The sequence below is a fragment of the Rhagoletis zephyria genome, unplaced genomic scaffold (genome assembly GCF_001687245.7).
Source record: "Rhagoletis zephyria isolate East Lansing unplaced genomic scaffold, Rhagoletis_zephyria_1.1 Rzeph_scaffold_00261, whole genome shotgun sequence".
NCBI lineage: Eukaryota > Metazoa > Arthropoda > Insecta > Diptera > Tephritidae > Rhagoletis > Rhagoletis zephyria.
This window is the reverse complement of record NW_016157345.1, coordinates 260347-285406: the sequence shown is the minus strand read 5'-3', so window position 1 is coordinate 285406 and position 25060 is coordinate 260347. Positions and strand designations below refer to the sequence as shown.

Sequence of the window (25060 nt, the reverse complement as noted above, 5' to 3'; positions counted from 1 at the left end):
TAGAGGATTAATGGCCAATTTTTTTCAAATGAAAAGTTGAGCGCAAATATTTTTAGTATTTTTTTAGACAATAATTTTGATTAGCATAAAGTTGTTGAAAGTTTAATGAGGATCACATTTAAATTTTTTCAGACATGTAAGTTATAAATGCGTTTTTTTTTGAAAATTTTCAACAATTTGTAAGTTTGGTTTGTTTCGTATTATTTTTGTATTTTTTTGTTTTATGGTCAAAATCGTTTGTTGTTGCGTTATGTGATTTGGTATGATTTTTTTTGTTTTTTGTGTGTGTTTTGGAAAAAGGAGAGAAAATAGAATGAAAAATTATTTGTATTAATTAAAGGAGTTTTTTTTTTTTGAATGTGGAGGACATGATTTATCTTTGCGCTTTAATTGATGATGTTGCAATTATTTTTCAAATAGCTATTTATTTAGTTTGTTAAATAGACACCGATAGCATAATTGATATAAGTAAATATATTTATTTGCATAGGTAAGAGGATTATATATTTTATAACTTTAATTTGAAGCGTGAATTTTTTTAGCAAAGGCAAGAAGTGAAACGATTTTTTTCTCCTTACAGAAGACAAAACAATTAACAGCATTAAAAGTTAACGCACCACGAATGTACGCGAGGATTAATGCTTCATAATAAAAAATAAAATTTTAAATAATGAAGGCAGCTTATTATTATTAAGAATTTTTTTTTGCCAAATTGCCAATTATATAATTTTATACCCAATACAAAATATTTAGGTGAGTTTTTTGTCCCACTTTCACGAAGTTTAAATTTATTAGTTATATTTAATGCATTTATGGTACTTAAAGCAATAATGTTAATGTAAAAAATGTATGCATTAATTCTTGAAATTTAAAGTAAATAAAAATTGCAATTCATTAATTCTGAAAAATATTAAGTTAATCAAATTTATTTTTATTAAATTATCCAAACTAATGCTAACGAATAAATTTTAATGCATTAAAGTTTTTAGTAATTTTGCTCGTTTGCATTTTTAAAAACCATTAAATTTTTTTTCTAGTGATGTATAAATAACCTCTTTTGGAAGGACTTCGAATAATTACACTGGATCACGAATTTTAATTTTGTTTTTTGTTCTCCAGACGACACTATCGAATTAGTATGTAAAATCGTTCGCTGATTCCAAAAATCGAGTTAATTTTTTTTCTATGAATCACCGAGCAATTGTACATAGGAACTGTATAGTGGCATCTATGGAACATTTTTGTTATTAAGTGTTATTAATAGTTTTTTTTCAGCTTCATTCTTTTGTGTTTATTTCTAGGAAAATGCTTGTAAATATTGTTGGATATTTTATTAAAATAAAAGCAATGTGCTTGCAATTCAGTGTGCTTTTGTAGGTTTTTATGTCGATTATATTATGGGCCAAAAACGGACAGATAGCCAATTTAGCAGCACATGTACACGACTGAAGACCTATTCTGATCTAAATCAATCAATAAGCGATTTCAATATTTGACGACAAATTCCATTGACTCTGACACAGTGAAAACCAGCCTTAACTTCCGCCACTTTCTTTTTTGACCTCAAAATTCTACCCTCAACGTCAACAAAGAATTTTCACTTCAAAATAAAATAAATGTGTTTTTAATGCTTGTTATAGTTTTAATGCAGTAAATTATTGCAATAGCATTCATTTAAAAATTTTAATGTTAATGCAAAAAAAATAAATCATTAGCACTATTTCCTCGGAATTAATGCATTGAAATTTTCATTTACATTAAATTTCAAAACTTAATGCATTTTTTAAATTAACATTAAAATGCTATGCATTAAGGAATGTATGCATTTTTCACAACTCTGGTATGTATTAGCCGTCTCAGTAACTCGCTTGGCTCGCGGCGTTGGAAACTAAGTATGGTTAATGGCATAGCTCCTTTATTTAACTTCTCTTGCACCTCATCAAATCTAGCCCAGGCTGAATAAAGAAACATCCAGAACCCTCGTTTTAAAGGAACGAAGACCCATGTCAGCAAAATAATTAGCCTTTTAACAAATGGGATGATGAGGATATCGTGGGTATCGAGTTCACCCGCAACTACGAATCAAAATGGTATCACAATAGGCCACCAGCCACCAACGTGTTTCATCGTGAGCAAACTGAACGCTTCCTTTTCCTTTCAAATATTATCACAATTAAAAAATCTTCTGAGAAAAGTATCTTCCAAGAAGCACATATGAAAAATAACTTGATCGAACAATTTATTCAAAAATAAAGTTTAAGTTGGCTTCTGAGAATTCTCGAGGCAGTAAGCTGGGTAAAGTTGGTTTGAAATAATGAAAGGAGTATCTTGCTATCTGGCGGTTGAATTTATTATCATTATGATTATTGTTATAGGATTGGTTATGCTTATGATTATGTTAATGGTTATGGTTAAGGATATGACTATGGTTATATTTATAATTATGGTTATTGTTAAGATCATGTCATGTTTATGGTTACGATAAAGGTAAGAGCTATGGTTAAAGATTTGGCTATGGTTATGGTTATGGTTATGCCAAGGCTATGATTGTGGTTATGGTTAAGGTTGTTGTTTATGGTTATGGTTGTGGTTAAGGTTATTTTTTATGATTAAAGTGAAGGTTGTAGTATGGCATTGGTTACGGCTATGATTTTCGTTATTTTCAAGGGAATGGTTCAGTTATTGATGTCGTAAACGTATTTGTCTTCATCTGCTTCGGCTAAGTTTTACAAATAACTTTGCGCAAATAGTGTTCAAGATATAAGTAATTTTTGAGCTTAGTCATCACTAAGGATTAAATTTATTACTTATTGCTTTTATTGGGTTATTTGTTTTCATGCTACAACCACTTTGAATTTATATTTACATTAGGCTGGGTACATTTTTTTTTACTAAATCGCATGGAATTTTCTGATTCTGCAGATAATTCTTCTAAGGGAGAGTGTAGAAGAAACCATGGGTTGGAAATGAGTTTCTAGCTTGCGCATTTTTGAAAGAAAAATTTACATTTTCACAAAATCTAATTTTTTCTTTCTATGCCAGTTTAACAAATTGTTCACCTTTTATTACAGCTAATATACAAAAATATATGACGTTTCACAATTATACGTACCATATAGGCAAATTGAAAGGGTTGCTAATTTCTATATATATATATATATATTTATAAAAAGATCGACTTTGTATGGGAGAAAATGCCTGACACCCTTAGAAAAAAATTGCTAAAAATTAACGGCAAGTCTCAGCTATTCGCACTTAATTTCACTAAAATTGAATGGTCCAAGAAAATGTCCACTCAATATATTTCTAAGAAATTCAATTAAAAAGATTGAAATATTTTCCAAAGTTTTTTGATTTTTTTAATATTGCACAAAGCTTGAAACTTGAATTTTATCGGTTTCTGTTAAAGAATGAACTATATTTTTATAAGACAAAATACAAAAATTAAATCGAAAAATATATGTACTGTTAAAACTTGTCAATATGTGGTGTATTTAAAATTTTCACGCGACAAGGCAAATCAATTAAAAATTTTATAAACTAAAATATAGGAATTTTGTATCCATTAGTTGTAAAAAAAGGTGGACACTTTTTAATACTGGCATATAACGAAAAAGTTAATTTTTCTTATCCTATTATTTTATTTCCGACTGATAGTTTCTTCTTCATTTTCTCTTAGAATTATCTATAGAAACCGACCATGCCCAAAATACGACCCACACTAATAATATGTGGGTATGTATGCAGATTTTTACTTTTAAGCGTTTTTTTATTGCTTTAAATTAAATTTTATTGCTCAATAATTAATTGTGCTGCGCATTTTTCATTCCACATTATCTCTCGGATTTCAATAAATAGTAACTGCAATCAAGCAATTTCCCTGTGTAAAATTTAATTGCCATTTGATAATAACAGTTTTTTTGTACTTCGATTAAAAATCGTTTCACTTGCCCTTGCGATTTGTGTGACCAAAAGAAAGCCAAATAAATTACTACTATTTAACAAATATAACACCCAGTAACCAGTAACGAGTAACTAAAGTGCCTATACATTAATATTGTGCCCCACACCCCAATGATTACTCACTCTGTATCCGTGATGCTTGTGAGCGGCGCCAACGGCTGCATGGGCGCCACAATGCTCGAAGGAGGCGAACTGGCGCGCGAACTATGTCGCGAACTCGAATTCAGTGTATGCCGCCCCAGCATACCAGGATTATTCATATCATTCACCGTATGTCCATGCGCATGCCCGTTAAGCATTTGATGCGAGCTGTGCAGCGACGGTGATGGATTGTGTTGATGACTAAGCTTGCGATTGCTCGTTATGTGATCCTCCTCCGCGGTGTAGGGGAAATGATAGCCATTCTTGTCCGAACCCTCTGACATGCGATCCGAGTGATAGTCGGCCGAATTGGGTTGATGTTGTTGTTGGTGTTGTTGCTGGTGGTGATGCTGCTGCTGTAGGTGTTGTTGACGCTGCTGCTGCGCCTGATAGTCGTTCTTAAGTAATGAATGCACTGAATGCATTGAGTCTGCAGCGCCGACATACATATGCGGCTTCTTAAGGCTGTAGTGATTTTCGCGTGAGCCATAAATATCGGGCGCAATGCGCTCTTTGGACATATACGGCGAGTCCGCTTTGGGGCCCATATAGCCCAGTGTGCGTTGTTTGTCATAAATGCTATCGCTGAGATAAGCCGCATCCGGGTGGAAGGAGCGCATGTGGTTGACGATTTGTGTGCCACCATTGCCGCCGCCAGCGCTACCACTACCACTGCCGCTGCCACTACCACCACCACCACTGCCGCCGCCATTATACTCCTTCTCACTGCCATAGTGGCTGGGTGGCTTGTAGTTACCCGCGACGGGTAGTGTGTCGAATTGTCCATAACTATCCGGGTAGTCCTTGCGGCGGTAAATACTGTCGCGTTCGTGTGCCTCATAGCCATTATCATTACGCACGTTTTGCAGATTTTCCAATATCGATGGAGGCATGTTGATTTTGTTATGATGCTGTTGCAGGTAGGAGGTGTCCGTGAGATCTGGATTTGGCAGTGGGTTTGGTGAGATGGTAACTTTTTGGCCGTGCACATGCTCATTGTCGGAACCAGTTTCCTGTGACCAGCGTCCCACATTCGGCGGCGACTGTAGGTAAGCGTCAGGCAATTGACTCGACCAACGCGGCGCGTAGACAGGTTTATTGACGCTTGGGAAGAGCTGTGGACTTTGTACGACATTTAACTCGGGCGGCGTAGTTGCTTGCACATGCTCGGTAATGTTGGGCAGGTATGAGGGGGTAGCGCTGACACCGGTGCTGCGATGCGTGCCCGAGGATCGCGCGGTGCGTGATTCATCATCATCGCTTGAGTGGCTAGAAGCGAGTTCTAATGAGCGGCCATCGGTTTCGGAGCCTGAATCGGAGTCTTTGCGATGACGACGAGATTTTTCTTCACGGCGTCCAGCACCGCCACCACCGCCGCCGGTAGAGGATTCGAAGCCGCGCAGAAAGCTGGGTGCATCGCTGGCCGAGTTGTAGTTCGAGGTAGATGTAGAGGTCTGGCGTAGCTGGCCATCACTGGAAAGAAGTGAGGAGAGAAAAAAGCGAGATATTTGAATGAAATAAAAGTTGCGTTCGATAGGCAGTCAGCAGTAACCGGAGGAAATGGCTGACCGAGGGTGAGAGTATAAAATATTTTTACAATGAAGAGTATTGGATTTTGGATCCATTTTAGAGTTTCAATAACACCTCAATTACTCTTCGGTACTTTCAACACTCACCTATATGGACTTGAGCTTGTTTTCGCCGTACTCCTGGAGGTCGTGCTCGAGACACTGATGCCCACATTCCTTCGCGCAGTATCGTAGCTACCCGCTAGGAAATTGTTCGGTCTCGTCGCCCCATTCACATTATGTGAACTATTGCTCACAACTAGCGAAGAATCTAACAATGGCACTTTCCGTCCCATACAACGCAAGAAGGTGCGTTGCAAATTTTCCCTCACGCGCTTGTTTATAATACAATAGCCAATGAGACAGAAAATGGAATGCAGCACTACCACACCGGACAAGAGGATGCTCAGCATCTGCGAATTCTCGGAAGCAGCCAACACAGCCAACACCCACATGACGCCCATCATGGGCAGCGAGACGACAGATAACCAAAGTAACGTGCGTAGATTGCCAAAACCGAGTACGTGATCTTTAAGCGTGAATGCAGCTTTCACAGATACAAACAGTATTAGTAGATTCACCACCGACATACCCGCAATGGGACCGACCAGCCACCACACGACCGGCTCGTATACGGAAAGCCAACAGCTATTGAAGAAACATACATACATATATATATATATGTATGTAGGAGAAACAAAAAATGAATTAGAAATGCAAAGCATATAAACCAATTCAATAAGGTTCAATACACAAATACCACAAGCGCACACCTACACACATACACGCATAAATAAAATACTCACAACAAACTATTTCCATACTCATGCGCCCGCACGCCCACCGAAAGTCCGACCACAATGGCTGGTGCACCATAGCCCATGGCAAAGTAGAATCCCATTGGTCCATGGTTGATGTCACGCATCTCGGTAAGCATGCGATACAGGTGCACACAGTCGACGGTCGTCCAAGCGAATGCGGCCAGCCAGAAGTAATGCAAGCAAATCGCTATAAGCTTGCAGGGGAATTCATTTTCAAGCAAATTGCGACGTGACTGCATGCCAACGAAGAAAAGCAACTCGGCGCAGAACACGCACAGCACGATATTCTGGTGTATGGTATTCGAATTGGTTTGTTGACCACGCAGCAGCGCCAAAGCAATGAGTACGCTCAGCAGCACCGGCAGTGAGACCATAAATGCGGAGTAGGATGTGATTTGCACCAATAAAGAAGGCTCAGGTATATCTTCGGGGTCAATGATGTCCACAATTACGGCGTAATTCGAAACGTGCGTGCAGGAACAGTTAACGATGATGGGTTGTCCATCGACTGGCAGCTCATTGAAGTCGGGCACCTCGGTTTGACAACCCAGTCGGGTCCATTGGCTGGTGAATGAGTTCCAACGCACGCATTGTGGATTTGAGCGTGGACTAAAGCGCGCTGGATCAATGTCCAGCCACATTTGCAGCTTGATGGGCTGTGAGAGATGTGGAGAGCCCAGCGAACGATAGATGACGCGCTGTTGTGTTTGTTGCTGTTCGGATGGGTAGATGACTTCTACCTGGCGCTTGACCAGTCTGCGACTGCGGTAGATTGCTTCGTTCTCACCTTTTTGCTGTTCGCTTGAACCAGCTTCGAAATGTGGATTTGTCAACTCAGGTGAATCGACTACTTCCTCGCCGGTGTCACCGTGGAATTCGATGTTGTCATCGTCGAAGCGCACGCTAATGTGTGGCTCTTCGTCGTCTGCGACCTCTACAGCTTCGTTGCTTGTCACTTCGGCGCTTGCTTCATGTGAATTCGTCGCAGCTGGTGGTAGTATTTCATGCGCTGTGATGCGTATGTTCTCAATCATGTGCTCCTCGCTGCCACTGCTGCTCGTTTTCGGCACATCGAATACCTCGATGAACTGCTGTTCGTTGGAGCCAGTCTTTTGAGATGAGATTTTTCGGAAAGGTATCTCTATGCGTTTCTCTTCGGTATCGCTGGATGGTACTAAAATGGCGAGTGAGAGTATAGGCGAGGCCACTTCGACGTCGACACCCCAGCGACGTGTGATGGTCTCGTCGTACAGGTCTGGCAGTAGTTGCCCCACATCTTTGTACTGCGCATAGGAAACGATGGCGCGGTAATCGATGGCATTCTGTGTGACTTCATTGCTGCCGGGCGGTGTTATACCCAACATTTCCAGCGGAATCAACACTTTAGTGTACTTATCGAATTTCGTTTTATCCTGTATGTAATTGTTGTACTTGGGGAAGGTAATCACTGGCTTCTGCTTCGAGGAGTGCTGCAGGAAACCGCTCGTGTCGGGCAAAATCACGCTTTCAGTTGTGTACGCATTCGGTTTCAGATTGAGTTTTGTTTTGTGGTATTCACTAAGCTGTTCGGGTTCATAGCCAAAAAGGGATTCAGTTGTAATTATATCCAAAGCAAAAACCATGTTGCGCTGCACTATCTCGAAAGGATTGGTATATGTGTCATGCTGTGAGCTGGCTAGCACTACCATATACTTATTGAATGCATCCACAAGATCGTCAGGTCCACGCTGTATCAACTCGGTTGCACGTTTCCACTCGCTCGCATATTTACGGTCCAATATGACGCTTGCGGCATCCACTAGATTCTTAATGAAATACTTGTCTTGGCTATGTGTCAGATTCAGGCCGTTCTGCATTAGCTCGTAGTTGATCAACTCCTGTAGGATGCCTTCAGTAACTAGAAGATCAGCGCCATATAGGCGGTCGTGTGTAAACTTTAGCTCATCGGAAAGATAGTCCATTTCCAGTTCATTAGACCACATATTGCTGCCTTCATTCAGCAGAAAGGAGGACTCCATTTTGTAACGCCGACTATCCTTTACAATTTTCTTTTTCACAGCGCTCGAGCGATCTACAGTCTCGCATGCTTGCTGCAAGTTTTCCACCATTTTAATGGCAACAAATGAGTTGAGTTCCAGTTCAAGCTTCTCCAATTGCGAAAGTTGTTTGCGCAGCTCAACAAATGGATCTGAAGTGCAATTAAACATATCCGCTTGATTCCAACCACCCGACATGGCGTCGCAGTTGCGTTGTCCCTTGCCTCTGGCCGGTGAAGGACAATTTTCCACAGTCGTGCTGCCGAGCGGAGTACGTGGCCACCAAATACCCGCGGCAAATGAGCGCGGGCAGGCATCATAAACGACTTCGCAGCCATTTAGTGTAACTTCCGCATACGGATTTGAGCACGAGTCACAGCGGCGTCCTATCACACCCTCGCGACACTCACACTGACCTGTCAGTGGATTGCAAGCGCCGCTGAATGAGCCTATCGAGTAGCAGTCGCAAGGTATGCAAGCTGTCTCATTTGGTGGCTGGTAGTGGTTTGTCTTGCAATAACACTGGCCGGTGGTCTTATTGCAGTCCGGATGGTATCCCTGCTTCAGGTTACACTTGCATGGTCCACATACCTTCTCGCCCCACCAGCCGCCGGGGCAGGGCTGCTGCACCGTCTTCTCACAATATTCACCATGCTGCAAGGAACTGTTGCATTCGCATTTGTAGCCGCGTGGTTCGCTGACGTTCGCGCGGCACACACCAGCCACGCAGGGTTTGACGGTGCATATAGGCAGACACTCGGGCCCAACGTAACCAGGTAAGCACTCACAACGCGCTTCGTCCCAAGTAGTCGCGCATGTGGAATGCGGTGGACAAGTTTCCGGACATTCTGCACGCGACATGCAGCCGTCTTCGACATTTTCGCGTATCGTTGGACGCGACAACACAGATTGAGAGGCGCCAATGCGCACACTTTGAATGCAGCCTTCGAAGGGTAGCATATCGAAAACCGCCCCAATTGAACCGTCAGCGCTACCGATGACAATCTTTCCAACGTAGAGCCCTTGTACTTTCTGTGACATCGGCACAACGCCGCTGCGTTGCCCGTAGTCTACGGAGAACTGTATTTCCGAATTAAGCCATTTAACCTCGATACGATGCCAGTTGCCGTCGGAGAGATAAGCGCCAGCTAAGTACATTGGTTCGTTTTCATATATGTAATAGAGTATGCCGTTCTTCAGACAAAGTACCGCAGAGCTATTTTGCCCAATTTGTATCTGTAGCAGAAACGCGTCCAGCTGTAAAGTACGCATGGATAGTGAGGTGACCCAGGGTAGTTGTATCGGCCTCAACAATGGATTGAAGCTAAGGCTGCCATCGCCGGAGAAGCGCCATGGTGCGGGTATGGTCTCCTGGCATGCATTGCCTGCATAGCCTTCAGGGCACTCGCAAGTGTAAGTGTTCCAGCCTTCACGGCAAACTCCTCCATTAAAACAAGGTTCCGACGAGCAGAGTGGTGACTTTTGCGGACAACCGGAGATGGTGCCATTATCGGCTACATACGAGTTGAGATCAATGTAGCGATCGTCGATGCGCAGGTCAGATAAGCATCCAATGAAATCTTGGTTCTCCACGGGGAAGTGTGCGGGTATGCGTGGTAAGCCACCCAATTGTAGCGGACCTGTCAAGTCCAAAAAGCGGTGACAGGTTTCGGTGAGCAGCGCGCAACGTTTGTCTAGCTTTAGGGTCGTTTGATTGGCGCAGCTCCATCGATCGCCTAAATTTCCGGCCAGCGCTATTGCTGTGTCGCACTTGTCCAGTACAAGTGTCACTGTCCGATTCAGATATATCACCTCAACATCGTGCCATTCGCCATCGGAGACCTTCGCCTGTTGCACGACCGAGACACTTTGTTTACTATCGCCCAGCGAGTATGAGAAGCTCAAATGACCCTCGAGTATTTCAAGTGCAATGAAGTCGTGCAGCTCATTGTAACGCCCATTGTATAGCAGTAAACCGTTATCGTGCACAGTCGAAAACCGTAATTTCAGGTTGAATCTATGTCGCTGTTTGAGGCTCTCGAAGGTAAGGAAGGAGTTTTTGGAGAACGAACGTGAGCGCAGCTCACACGTCGCTGTGTACGGTGGCGGTTGTGAGCTTAGAAAGGAATTCATGCAGGAATAACCGCCGTCACAGGCATCCGACATGCAGGGCTTCAGCGTTGATATCTCCGTTTCACAGTTAACGCCCGTATGCTTCGGCGAACAAGTGCAGGTGTAGCCGCCTTCGCGACGCACGCATGTACCGCCGTTGCGGCAAGGGTCCGAATAGCAAAGGTCCACCTCTGTGTCGCACAAATAATGCTCCTTGCTACCCGTGAAGCCTTCGGGACACGAACACGCAAAAGTATTTACCGGATAGATAGGGCGGAAGAGTACAGTGTCGCTGTGTATGAACTCTGAGGCATTACCGAACTTGAGCACGGTGAGGCACTCTTCGAAATTGAGACAAGGCTCCCGCACGCAAAGGTTGTCGTCAAAGGGCAGCACCTCAACTGTGGCGAGACGCGCTAGTATGGCACGATTTAAGTAGACGCGCTCCTGCAGATATTGTGGCGTGTAGAATTCCTCGTGCGAAACATCTGGCCGTTTAGCGGAGAAGCTCACATTCAAGATGCGCGACGTGACATCGGTGTCGTCTTGTATGGAAAAGATGAAGATATTTTCCTTGGGGCAAGGAATAATCGCTGCCAGGCCATCGAGAAAAAAGTTAAGCAGCGGCGACAGGAATGCCTCCTCGGTCATTTCATTCAAACGCACTGTAACAGAATTGAACAACATATCTTCTGTGATCAAGCGTACCGAAAGCTGCATTATGGCCTTTGCTTCATTGATGCCATCCGAGACGGAAACTTCCATCGTTGCGAATTTGGGGACATTTGTATTCAATTGCGGGCTAAGTACTAAACCACCTGAAGTTGTATTCAATCGTATCAGATTCGCATTGTTGCCGGAGAGTATGCGATATGTTAGTTTGTCAGTGACGTCAGCATCCGATGCAGGTATTCTGCCGATCTCTCCACTTGGAAAGTGATCGCGGAAGTTGTTGAAGATTACTTGGAAGTCACGCAATACCGGTGCATTGTCGTTGACATCGGTGACCAAAATCTCCACATGCGCGTCATTGCGCAACGGCGGGCTAGCCGCGCGTATGACCAATTCGAAACGCTTGCGATTCGACTCATAGTCCAGCTCGGTCATAGTCAGCAGCTGCGCGCGCTCCGAACCCGGACGTGTGACCAATGAAAAGGAATTCGAGTCGTCGCCACCAATAATCGAGTAGTGAACCACCGCATTGACGCCTTCGTCCGGATCGTGTGCATGTATTTCGCCAACTACGGAGCCCACGGGCGAGTTTTCCGGCACGTAAAGCGTTATCTTGTCCGAGGAGAATGTTGGCGGTGAGTCGTTTACGTCTTCTAAACGTATCTGCACTTCCACGGTGCTTGAAAGTGGTGGCGAGCCCTTGTCTACAGCGATGGCGGTTAGATGATAAGTGGCGACACTCTCGCGATCTAAGCCCTTGTTGGTGCGTATTGTGCCGGAAGTGGGGTCGATGACAAATGAGCCATCCTCTACATCGCGATCGCTCAGCAGATACTTGATGCGTCCATTCAGTCCTATATCGGGGTCCGTTGCTGACACCTGTATAACAGAAGTGCCGACTAGTGCATCCTCAAGAATTGATGCCTGGTATAGTGGATTCTTGAATGCGGGTGGATTGTCATTCACGTCGGTAACGCTAATCTCTACATCGGTGGTATCACTTAGCGACGGATTGCCACCATCCTTTGCGGTGACCGTAAGCAGATAGCCACTAGTCGCCTCGCGATCCAACAGTGCACTTGTAACAATTGCGCCAGTTTGTGCATTGATTGCGAATGGATCTGGACTTCCGAGCCCATTTATGCTCTCCTCATTCAGCGAGTAAGTGATCTGCGCATTGATGCCCACATCGCTGTCGGTTGCGGACACTACCAACACCGTCGTACCAATTGGCGCATCCTCGAACACCGATGCGCTGTAGGGTGCATTCTCGAATATTGGCGCGAAATTATTGGCATCTGTGATATTAATATTAACGGTAGCTGTGTCCGAGCGACCGCCTGAATCTGTGGCTGTAACAGTGAGCACAAAACGTTTCTCTTGCTTGTAGTCCAGCGATTGCGCAATCGTAATAAGACCACGCCCATTTTGTGAAGTAATTGCAAAGCGGCCGCGTGTATTTCCCGAAGTGAGTTCGTAATGCAGGCGTGAGTCCTCATCCGGATCAGTGGCTGTAACAGTTACCACAGGCGTGCCAGGCGGTTGATCCTCACCCACATTGGCTTCATAATATTTTGGATTGAATGTGGGATCGTTGTCGTTTACATCTTGAACCGTTATCACCACAGTCGAGCTCGCTGACTTGGGCGGCACGCCACCATCTTTAGCTACAACTTGAAAAGTGAAGCGACTTTGCTCCTCGCGATCTAGTTGCTTGATTGTCTGCACCCAGCCAGTGCGCGGATCGACAGCCAGCGGAAAGTTGTCGTCGCGCTCAGAAATGCTGTAAATGATCTCCGCATTGGCGCCCTCATCCGCATCATAAGCTTGCACGCGTATTATATTATAGCCTACTGGCACATTCTCCAGCACTGACTCTTGAAATTGTGAGGTGTAGAAGCGCGGCGCATTATCATTCGTATCAATCACATTCACCAGAAGCTGTGTGGTGTTGCTGCGCGATGGACTGCCGCCATCCTGTGCGCGTATCACCAGACGATAACTGCGCACGCTCTCATAGTCCAGCGGCTTGACAAGAGTCACATCACCACTCATGGAATCAATCGAGAACTGGGATTGCGTATTGCCGCCAATAATGGCATAACGTATGGCCGCATTGTTGCTCTGGTCAGCGTCAGTGGCGCGAATGTGCGCCACCACATTATCATCACCCCACTGATCCTCGGGCACTTGCACTGTGTAGGTGCGCTCGCTGAATTGCGGATAGTTGTCGTTGTCGTCTAAGATTTTCACGATTACTGTAGCGGTGGCGGTTTTGCGTTCGCTCTGTGCTGAAGCCATGTCCGAAGCGGTGACGATGAGATTATAGCTATCCGAGGTCTCGCGGTCGAGTGCGCTGCGGGTGGAAATGACACCTGAGCGTGCATCGATGCGAAATATCGGCATTTCCTGGTCCTGTAAAGTGCCAGAGCCATCTGAAATGCATGCAAGAATATCGGTGTTTAGTAAAAGAGAAAACATGTTGAGCAATAAATTATTTTAAATCACGGCATCAGTGCTTTTATTGTTCCACTTACCAGTCACACTCTCTATGCCATACTCGATCTCCGCATTTTTTCCGATATCCTGATCCGTAGCCCGCAAAGTGATCACCGTCGAACCAACTGTCGCACCTTCGCGTATACTCGCTTCGAACTGCTCAGCCTCGAAAGTCGGACTATGATCATTGCAGTCGAGCACGTTCACTTGCAGCGTCGTCGTGCCCGAGCGTGGCGGAAAACTATCGTCTGTCGCAACCACACGAAAATAATGGACATCCATAAGCTCACGATCCAAACTCGCCGAAGTCGTGACCACACCAGTGCGCGAGTCTACCTTAAAGAGCGACTGCGAACGTGAGTCCAGCAAAGATACCATCGAGTACACCACCGGCGAGTCTTCGGGGTCACGCGCGCGCACTGTTGTCACAGCCGAACCGGCCGGCTGCTCTTCCAGCACTGATGCCACATAAAGTGCCTGTTCAAAATAAGGCGACTGATTACGCAGCTCGCGGCGTACTCGCTTTGCTATATCGGTGTCATTGAATTCCTGGTAGTGATAGACGATCTTGAGGCGATGATCAGAGTCTACGATTTCCGGGCGTGTGCAGCGTATGTTGAAAGTTATGCTCACCTTCCACATGGACTCGTGTATGCAGACGTCACGACTCGCCACCAAATCGTGATTTTGATGCTCGATGGCAAAGCGTTCGTCATTCACGTCCAAAAAGTTCACTTTGCAGTACTGGCAAATGGACTTTGGCAAGAAGGCATTGAGATTGTTGATGAACTGTGACTGACGCAAGCAGATTTGATTCCATTTGTCCGTTGTGTGTATGGCATAGGAGGCGTACGTTTCCGAGATCCATTGCTTGGCATCGGAGATGCGGCGGTGCAGTGACGGTTCGAGTTGTAGCTGTTGCTTCGCGCGACGCTTGCGGCTGAGTATGCGATGACGCATTTCATTGTCGAAATTGTCGCCAAATATCAGATCACCATCACGAAACTCATGTCGACTATTGTTGTGATTGAGTACATCCGACTCGCTGCTCGCCGGCAAAAGATCCACATTGTTTCTCGGATGCGCTAGATAGGCGCCGAAGTAGCGCAAATCGGGGTGCGCTATCGTGTCCACGTAGCGTCTGCGGCGTTTCGAGTACCCCGTTTCTTCCTCCTCATAGTGCCTACTATGCATCTCTTCCTCTATGCGCCGATCTTCATTGCAATCCCGCCCCGTTACAAATATTCGCACCGGCAGGCTGTAGTAGTCAATGCTGCGCAGCCGATTCGACGTCGAGTCCACATAGAAGGTAAATAGGTTGGGGTAGTAGATGCCATCGCACTTGAGTTGCTTGCGTAACTGTATTTGACCATCTTTGTGATTGACGGCGACCAGATGGTGTACAAAGTGCGCTGATTTATGTGCGTTAATTTTATAATGTCGCTCCGAGCCGAGCTTGTAGACGGAGGCATTAAAAACCACTGCACCCGCAGGCACGTCCTCATGCACAATGATCAGATAAGCGTGCGCTAAGTGCAACAGTTGTGCGGTGGAAAGAAGCAGCAGTAGCAAGATTGTGCAGAGCGATGGCAGCGCGTTGAAGCGCACAATGCAATAACTATATGCGCTGCTGCTGTATTCATTTTCGCAGCTTCCACTACAGCTAGCGCCGTCGTCGTCCTTTCTGGCTTTAATTCCACTTCTACCGCTGCCACTATTATAACAACTATTAAATGAAATTTTCCGCTGGCGCGCTGTTCCGACTAACATTTTCTGCTACTTGTATGTTTGCTTGATATTTAAATGTTTGTACGCCGTTAGCGTGTGCAAAGCACCTAAATGTCGAGTGCGGCGTTGTGTTGTGTAGGTGGTGGTGTAAAGTGGCGTGGTTCGCGTTTCACCACTCAGTCAGTCGAACCTCCACCGTTCCGCGCAGCGTTTATTAAATTCGCATTTGTTGCGCGTAATTCGCTGACGTTGGCATCTAAAACGAGTAGAGCAGAATAAGCAAATCAGGTGAATTAGTTAGTTACTGCAATGTCGGTCGGTGCGTATGAGTAATTATGTTATTTATTTATAGCTGAGCAAATTATGTGATACCTCGAGGGGACCCTGAACTCCTCACAACTAAAATAGATTGAAGCGTAACCGCGAAAACTATAATACTTATACGATTAGCAGAGTAGCGAATTTGCAAATGGTTTCATTGCTCATTTATTCAGTAGCCACAAGTGGTGGCGTTGACCCAGAAAGGGTAATAATAATGTTTGAAAAGGATTAGTTTTAACAAAATTATAGCTGAATTTAGTGCGCGAAGAGCAAACATTTATGTAGTAAATATATTGTGGTATGTAAAGTATGAAATATTTTCATATTACAAAACTTACATGCGCATTTTAATTTTTTGATTTTTTTATCTATATATAAATATTGTTCCAATAGAGATAATTGGAAAACAATTCGAGGGGTGCGCTGCCTTGGCCATCCGCAATCTGCTGTATGTAGAATTTTCTAATTAGGCTACTAACCGTGTAAAAAGAGAAGCAAGTGTACCACACTCGTACCAAATAAGCGGAAACTCTCATTGTTATGATGATGACCGACTGACGAATAGATACACCGTGCGACAGTAAACTTTACACACAAAACTGCGTACTTAGGTTTTTTGTCTGATGTCAGGACATTTTTTAAAAGGACTTTGAAATTTAAAAATTATGATTATTTAAAAAAAATCATTTAAAAAATCCAGTGCAATGTAGGATAAATAAATATATCATATAATCGAAAAAATTTTGTAGAATTATAGTACAATATTTTTTTTGGTCCTTTACAAATTTTGTCCTTAAATATCCTTGAAAATTTGCAATTTTTTTTTTATTGATTGTTTGATGACTAATATACGCACGACCTCATCACCGAATTTCGTCTTACAAACTTTATTAGCTTAAAAAGATAAACTTTATTCAAGGCGCATTTTCAATACCTACTCGTCCATGTAAACTAAAAAACTTTATTGTTTTTAAATTCTACAGAAGTTTCTCTCTCATTTGGTACCCATATTATTGTTCTACATTGCACTGATTTTTTTAATTTTTTTTTAATAATCATATTTTTAAAATTTGAGAATCTTTTAAAAAAATTTTTATGACGTCAGAATGAAAAATTAAAGACTCAGTATTACTATATCTGGGCCATAGTTTCGTGAGTATATCGATTATTCCGTGTGTTTTGAAATTTTTTTGTTATTGTCGCACGGCGATATTATATGTAGAAATTTAAAAATGTGATCTGACTTTAGGATGTCTTGTAATAAATGAAATTATGTAACACTACATTCAAATAAAAAACATATTATGACAATACAAAAGGCGCATTCATATTTTTTGTGTACTTCAAAAAGTTTCTGTCTGTATACAAACACATTGGTGATGTATAGTATACATAAATATGTAGATATTCTATGATGCTTGTCATCTCAAGTTAACTTTATATTATTATGTACTCAGCTGCTATGTCCTTTGAGATTTCTATACTCATACAAATGTATTTACATACTTGTATAGTCAGGTGGTCAGTCAGTGTGCTTAACATAAAGTAGAATTTTGGTAATAAGTTTATTGTTGCAATTAAATTTTAGTGAACCACAATGCAACAACAGAAGAGTTGAATGCCATTACAAGTTTAATATGAGATTTGTATTAAATTAGTTTAATATCAAATTAGGAATAAATAAATATTTGTTTAAAATTAATTTTTGTACCCACATATTAAGAACATGTAGCAACAGCTATTAAGTATATAAATTTGCTCTGAATTATTTCATTTTTTTAAAGTGAAACTTCTTTAGCGGCGGTTGATTGGTTGGGAGTAAATTGGCAAATTCAACGGAAATTGAACACGGTAATGGTGCAACGGAAATGGTGCAACGGAAATGGTTGGGGCTGAAACAAATACTTCTTGTGGGTATGTATATGGTATTAATTTAACAAAAATTTTGCTTATAAAAGTTTAAAGAATAACACTTAGAAAAAGACCAATACAACAATGAAAGTAAAGGTGACTACGTACATAGAGAAAGAAAAGGATAAAGGCAAGGACAAAAGTAAAAACAAAAACAAAGATGCCTAAAGATAAAGGCAGAAATGAAGATCATGGTAATTTAAAGACTTTACTTATGTGAGGGGTAATATGTAGATGCAGAAAAGTATAAACACAAAAGTAAAAACAAAGATAAATATAAAGAAAAAGATGACGATGAGGATACCAATTAAAAGTAAAGATGAAGATAGATGAAGAAAGATTAAAATATAAGTAATTATAGAGAAATGGATATAGATTGATACACAGAGACTCAATCTGTGAACTATTTTGGGATTTTCGGGATTCTCGGGACTTATCGATATGATAGTCGATATTTTTATCGCTTTTGTTGTCGAAATTTTTTTTTCGATATTGTTATCGTTTTTGCTATCGATAGTTCGGAACGTATCGATATAATAATCGATATTTTTATCGATTTTGTTATGTATATTTTCATCGATTTTGTAATCGATATTTTTAACGATTTTGTTATTGATTCTTGTTGTCGATATTGTTATTGGTTTTGTTATCGATATTGTTGTAGATTTTATTATCGATATTTTTATCGAATTTGCTATCGATATTTTTATGGATTTTGTTATCGATTATTTATCGATATTTTGATCGATTTTCTAAACGATTTTGGCTACCGATTTTTATATCGATATTTTTGTCGATTTTGTTATCGATACTTTTATCGATTTTCTAATCGGGTTTTCTACCAATATTATTATAGATTTTGCTATCGAGATTTTTATCGAATTTGTCATCGATTTTGTTATCGATTTTTTTATTGGTTTTGTTATCGATATTTTGTGGGATGTTACTATCGAGTTTGTTATCGATAGAGTATAAAGATAAAAATGAAGATAAAGGAAAACAGAATAACATAAATGTAATTAAAAGGAATAGGGATAGAGGTAGAGATCTAGATAGAAAGAAAAAAAACAAAAAATATAACCTTAAGCAAAAGCAGATGTATGTATGTATGTATGTATGTATGTATATTGGTTTTAATAGTAATACCCAATTTTTTTCGGTATAGAAGAATCCTAGCGGGTGAGAGCATAAAAATTCCGACTTTACTTTTTCACATGCATTTTTGCACCACCCTAATCTACATCCCTTCTTGGAAAAGGTTCGAAGACAATTATCTACGAAATTCTTAGTGCGGAACCAGCGCTTCACAAGACTTTCTCTAATCTTTCCGAGGCATGAAAGCTTAAATATTTTCGCGCAAACACATTCATCCATACACGAACACATACTCGTTTATCATATATTGCACATACATACATAGACCTGCATTTTCATTTGAAAACTACCCGCATAAATTGTTGTCGTAATAAATTTACTTGTCAAATTGGAAAACTTCGGAAATTCAATTAAATAGTGGAAAGTAAATTTCCTAAGTAGCTTCAATGAAAAATAAATAACAACAATATATATTTGCCAGATATCAAAAGCGAGCAAAAATACAATGCAAAACACACCGCGCAAGAGTGGTTGCAAAACTAGAGCAAAGGCGGCGGAGGAATTTAAGTTTTTGGCGAACAACAGCAACGATTAATGAAACATGGCATAAATCAAGGTAATAAGAAAAGAGCGTAAAACGCCAAAAACAGCGGCAATAAGAGCAATAACAGCACTAACAATTTGCGCCACCTTTGCCAATGCAACACTGTAAACAACTAGTGAGTAACTATTTATGTATGTATGTACAAACATATATGTATATTGACATATTTAGCTTGACACCACTTGAAGTTGCGGCAAGCATATGTTGCACTTGCGTACATACATACCGAAAATGCTTGCAGTAATGCATGAAAACTTGTGTATATGGGGCGTTCCATACCAAAATTGACGGGGTTCACACTTCATGTGTATAATTTGTTTAAAATTTTTAGGGTTGATGGATAAACATAAAAAATAAATAAATATGAAATTTCAGCTGGATTAATATATTTTTGACCCAAACTCTCCTTCATCCTTTCGGCCACTCTGCATGCTAGACACAGCAGGCAAAATGATGGAGAGTCTGCTCAAAATACGCTTGACGTCAGCCATAGAAAGCGAGGGAGGCCTTTCACCCCGACAACATGGCTTCAGGAAGGGACACTCAACTATAGGAGCAATTGGCGAAGTAGTCGAGGCGGTACATAAGGCCGAAGAAGCCTGCCACCAGGCGCGGCCAATAGTGCTGCTAGTCACACTGGACGTCAAGAACGCCTTCAACTCGGCAAGATGGGACGATATGCTGGAGGCCTTGGAACGGTCATTCAAGGTTCCAACATACTTGCTAGATATGATCCGGGACTACCTCAGAGACCGTTGGCTTTTGTACGACACAACACAAGGTCAGAGAAAGAGACGTATAACCGGCGGAGCGGCACAGGGGTCTGTACTTGGCCCGGACCTCTGGAACGCCACGTATGACAGTCTGTTGCGCACGGAAATGCCGGAGAGCGCCTTCCTTGTCGCCTTCGCGGACGACGTGGCAGCCGTCATAACAGCAAGAAATGTCCAGCTAGCACAGCTCAAGCTAAACCAGGTCATGCGCAACGTCAGTGGATGGATGAGCGATCACGGTCTGCAATTGGCTACAGCCAAAACGGAGATCGTGCTCCTCACCAGGAAACGGATCCCAACAATTATAAATATAATGGTCGGACCTCAACCCGTGACGACTTCTAGGTCTACAAAATACCTAGGGGTGAAGCTTGACAGCAAACTCACATTCTGGGAACACATCCATGGAGTATGTGAAAAAGCTGCGCAGAGCACGGCGGCTCTAAGCCGGCTGATGGCAAACGTGGGCGGCCCGAAGCCATGCCGCAGGAAGCTTCTGATGACAGCGGTCCAATCGGTGCTCCTGTACGGGGCAGAAATATGGGCTGACGCATTGAAAGTCAAAAAATACCGGGTTCAAATGTCTTCGGTACAGCGCAGAGGGGCACTACGCATTGCTTCTGCATACCGTACAGTGTCCGCGGACGCGGTTCTAGTTATTTCTGGCGTCATGCCAATTGAGCTACTTGCTTACGAGCGAAAAGAGATTTACAATCTCAGTGCCGAGATAGGTCGAGCAGCTGCCGCGGCAAGGGCGCGCGAGCAACTGATCCAGCAGTGGCAACAAAACTGGAACGCGAGCACAAAAGGTCGATGGACACACTCCCTGATAGCCGACCTTCAAACATGGCTGAACAGACCACATGGGGAAGTCGATTTCTACCTGACGCAATTCCTCACCGGTCATGGTTACTTCCGAGAATATCTTCATAGAATGGGAAGGGTGGACTCACCGTTCTGTCACTACTGTGGAAACGTCGAAGATAACGTGTACCACACATTCTTCACCTGCGAACACTTCTTGATTTCGCGCAGAATGTTGGAAGAAAGACACGGAGACATTACTCCGGACAACATAGTTGGGATAATGATTTCCAGCGCAGAAAAGTGGGAAGCAGTTGCGAGATACGTGAAATTCGTACTCCGCTGCAAACGAGAGGACGGTTGTCTACTGAGGACACCCGAATGAAACGCCCCTACAAAAGAGCAGCCCCAAGGCTCTAACAGCGCGCTCCTGCATCTGAAGACATGCAGAATTGCGGTGCCAGATGCGGGATTCTTGCGCGGGCGGTGGGAGTTTGGGTTTTAGTGGGTAGCCCAACACGCTTCGGTGGGAGTCCCACACTCGGGGAAGGTAGTATAGAGACTAGCGCCCCCGGCCAGTGCATAAAGCATTTCCCTCTCCTACGAAAAAAATATATATGTATATATATATTTTTGAAGACCTTAGAACTCAAAAACAAAAGCAAATCGATTTAATTGTTTTCCAAATATCTTGAGAACGGGGCGAGGGCAAAATTAAAAAAAAATACACATACACACATCAAAATTCTCTATGAAAAAAAAATATTTTAAAAGTATTTTTTTCTGAAAAATTTTTCACATACAAATTTTTTGATAAAAAAATAGTTTGTCATCTCAAAAAAAAAAAATAATTAAAAAAAATCACAATAGTAGCTCTGAGTATTGCGCAATATTTAAGTAGAGTATTACGGGGTGCACTCTACAATAATTTGAGTTATGATTTTTTTTTTTACACCGAAGTTGAGTACATTATAAACTTACAAAATTTTTTAATTTTTTTTAGATTTTTTTTGAGTATGCAGTTTTGTAGCCCATTAAATTTTAATATAAAGTGAAAGTTTTAAGCTACTGCAAAATTGCGTTGATTTTTAATATTTTTATGCTGACGGCTTTTTGCACTATTTTTTTATGAAAGAAAATGCGCAAAACGCTTTCAAAGAAAATTAAAAAAACAATTAGCGTCAGTTTTTCGATCACTTAAAACTTGCACTTTATTATTACTAAAATTTAAATGGCTAAAAACTGCATACTCAAAAATTCTAAAAAAAAACTAAAAAATTTGTAAATTTGTAAATTCGTTGTAAAAAAAATCATAACTCAAATTATTGTAGAGCGCACCCCAAAATAATATACTTAAATATTGCACAACACTCAGAGCTACCATTGTGATTTTGAGATGGCATATTTTCAAAAACAATTTTTTTTGTCAAAAAATTTGTGTGAAAAATTTAAAAAAAAAAATTTTTAATATTTATTTTCATAGAAAATTTTGATGTTTGTATGTGTGATTTTTTTAAAATTTTTTCCTCACCCCGTTCTCGATATATTTGGATAGCTATTAAATCGATTTGTTTTCGTTTTTGTGCTGTAGAGTTTTTAAAAATGCTTTAATCAAGGTCAAATTTCATATTCATTATTATTAATGTTTGTCTATCAACCCTAAAAGTTTGAAACAAATCAAACACATGAAGTGTGAACCCCGTCCATTTTGGTATGGAACGTCCCATATACTTGCTTATTTATGCACTAAATGTATGTAAGTATAACGGACAACATTTTATGCTACACGCTGTGTCGCATGACATGGCGTAAGTTTGCAGCTTTTAAGCAATTTATGAGTTTCCTTTCGATATATAGCCTCACCATATGTTCGCATTGAAGTGCCGCACGCTGAGACTTTATGTAGTTAGTGGGAGCTTTGAAGATACTTACTTACATATGTATCTGTATATACAAACATGTGTAAGTACTATGTTTTATATGATGAGTGCCATGTCTATATGTTGCATATGGCACCTCCATAGCATGTATTATTGCGTGTGAAAAGTTTTCCTCAATACTCGTAAGGAACCCGCTCATTTACCGCGCTGCTGCACAATACACAGCAATGCCTTCCCTCCTCCCCATTTTAAACACCTGAAGCTAAATTGGCGCATATATTTTCCGTTCGACGAACCATGAAAACGGTGTTGGTGGTGTGAATAATGCAAGCGAATTCCAATAAACAGAAAAAAGCAAAAACAGAAAATTTATAAGCGCCAAAACAACAATTACAAAAGTAAATTTTCAACAGTGATTCCGCCCATACATATGTACATAACATTAACGCCCACGACCAGTGTACCGAACACTGGTGAACACTATGGTTAATTCCGCTTTTATTGTCTTGTTTTCCGTTTGCGTATTTTCCGATGATTTTTTTGTTTTTGTATTTTAATGGATGCATGCTGCACGCGATTTATGCCACACGTAAGCAAGTAAATGCATTTGTACCCTTTAGGAAAACTTTTAAATTCATTTATTAGCAAGGTCTAATAGAGTGCGGTGCACATATCTTACTCTAGCCCGAAAACAATTTTTCGGACAAACCTGGTAGCACGTTCGATAACACACAGCACGTAGAATATAAGCGAGCCATAGACATAGCATCCTTATTTTCTATGATCCTTGATTATCATTCTTGCTTAAATTTTTTAAAGGCGTTTAGAATTATTTGCTAAGTTTGTTGTTTTTTTTAAATCAGACCACTCTAGCTTGACCTTATTGAATTTAAATATGTATATAAAAAAAATACTAATTCCCTCGAAAAATGCATGCGCATGAAATATGTATATATTGTGTGTATATATTTTCCCGATAATCTTTCAGTTTTTTCCCTTTCTTTTGTGTTAAATAAGTCTTTTTATTCCAAAAATAAAGCTGTTCGGATTCGATGGTTTAGAAATGTCCCGATTTTCATAATCATAACACAATATAGTACAGTTTACGATATAGTCTCACTAACTGAAAGATCCGCTAACGTGGAGATCTTAGCATTGTTCTCTCTGTCTTTTAGCAATACGTTTTTGTAAAAATTAAAATACATATTTTTCTTTTTAAAACAAATAAATATTGAAAATTAAAAGCAAATAAAATTAAAAAAGGAAAAAATAAAATAAGAAAGAAAAATAATAATAAAACAAGTTTCTAAAAGTTTAAATGACATTAGAAACTAAAACAAAATAAATTAAAAAGCAAAATTTAACAAAAAAATGGGTTCGTAAAAATTAAATGAAAAAAATAGTTTCTTTTTAAAATAAAATAATCTTAACACAAAAAATAGAGGAAACAAGAAAAAATAGAAAAAGTTAGTTCATTTAAATTAAATCAAAGCAAACATATTTTTTGTTTTTTAAAACAATGTAATCTATCAAGTTAAAAAAGCTCTTTAAATCTATTTTATTTTTTATGAATGAGGCCATACAAGTTTTGGGAGGCAGTAACAGCACAAAAATACTTTTAAGGCGCAGTGAAGCACGCCGGGTATTTGCTAGTTAATATCGAATAATAAAAAATAAAATGAACTAGTGAAAAATTAAATGAAATAAAAAAGTTTAATCCAAAGAATAAAAGGAAAATGAAATTATAAGAAACAAGTAAGAAAGTCTAAGTTCGGGCGGAGCCGAACATTAAATACCCGGCGCAATTATTAAATATATGTTTTCCACCTTTCCGAAAGCTACCGCTACACGATAAGCCGGGGTGTATAAATTTTAAGTTAATTAGCGTCCTTCAATTTCGAAATATTGAAGTTTCAAGCATTTCAGAAATTTACCGTTATATGAGAAGCGGCCGTTATTTTAGTCCGATTTCAATAATTTTGAACGTTTTGCTTTTATTTGCCAAGCACAATAACCACACCGAGTTTGGTACAAATTGGTAGAACGGTTACCGAGATACATATATGTGATCATAAGTGGGCGGTGCCACGCCAATTTTTCAAAATTTTGTCTTAAGCGTATTTCTTGGTAAA

General features: G+C 40.9%; 1 protein-coding gene across 3 annotated transcripts in view; it reads right to left on the bottom strand.

Annotated features, from left to right (window-relative positions):
• The window catches only part of stan (Protocadherin-like wing polarity protein stan), a 133506-nt gene that overhangs the window by 10453 nt on the left and 97993 nt on the right, over window positions 1-25060 (bottom strand). For all 3 annotated transcript variants that reach the window (XR_001846784.1, XR_001846785.1, XM_017609867.1), the window contains exons 5-8: window positions 13851-15796; window positions 6479-13748; window positions 5781-6320; window positions 4087-5577 (exon numbers count right to left, since the gene is read on the bottom strand). Coding sequence is in view for 1 of the 3 variants with exons in the window: in XM_017609867.1 (XP_017465356.1) it covers window positions 4087-5577; window positions 5781-6320; window positions 6479-13748; window positions 13851-15582 (11033 nt within the window). In the remaining 2 variants the exon portion in view is untranslated. The remainder of the gene's footprint in view (window positions 1-4086; window positions 5578-5780; window positions 6321-6478; window positions 13749-13850; window positions 15797-25060) is intronic.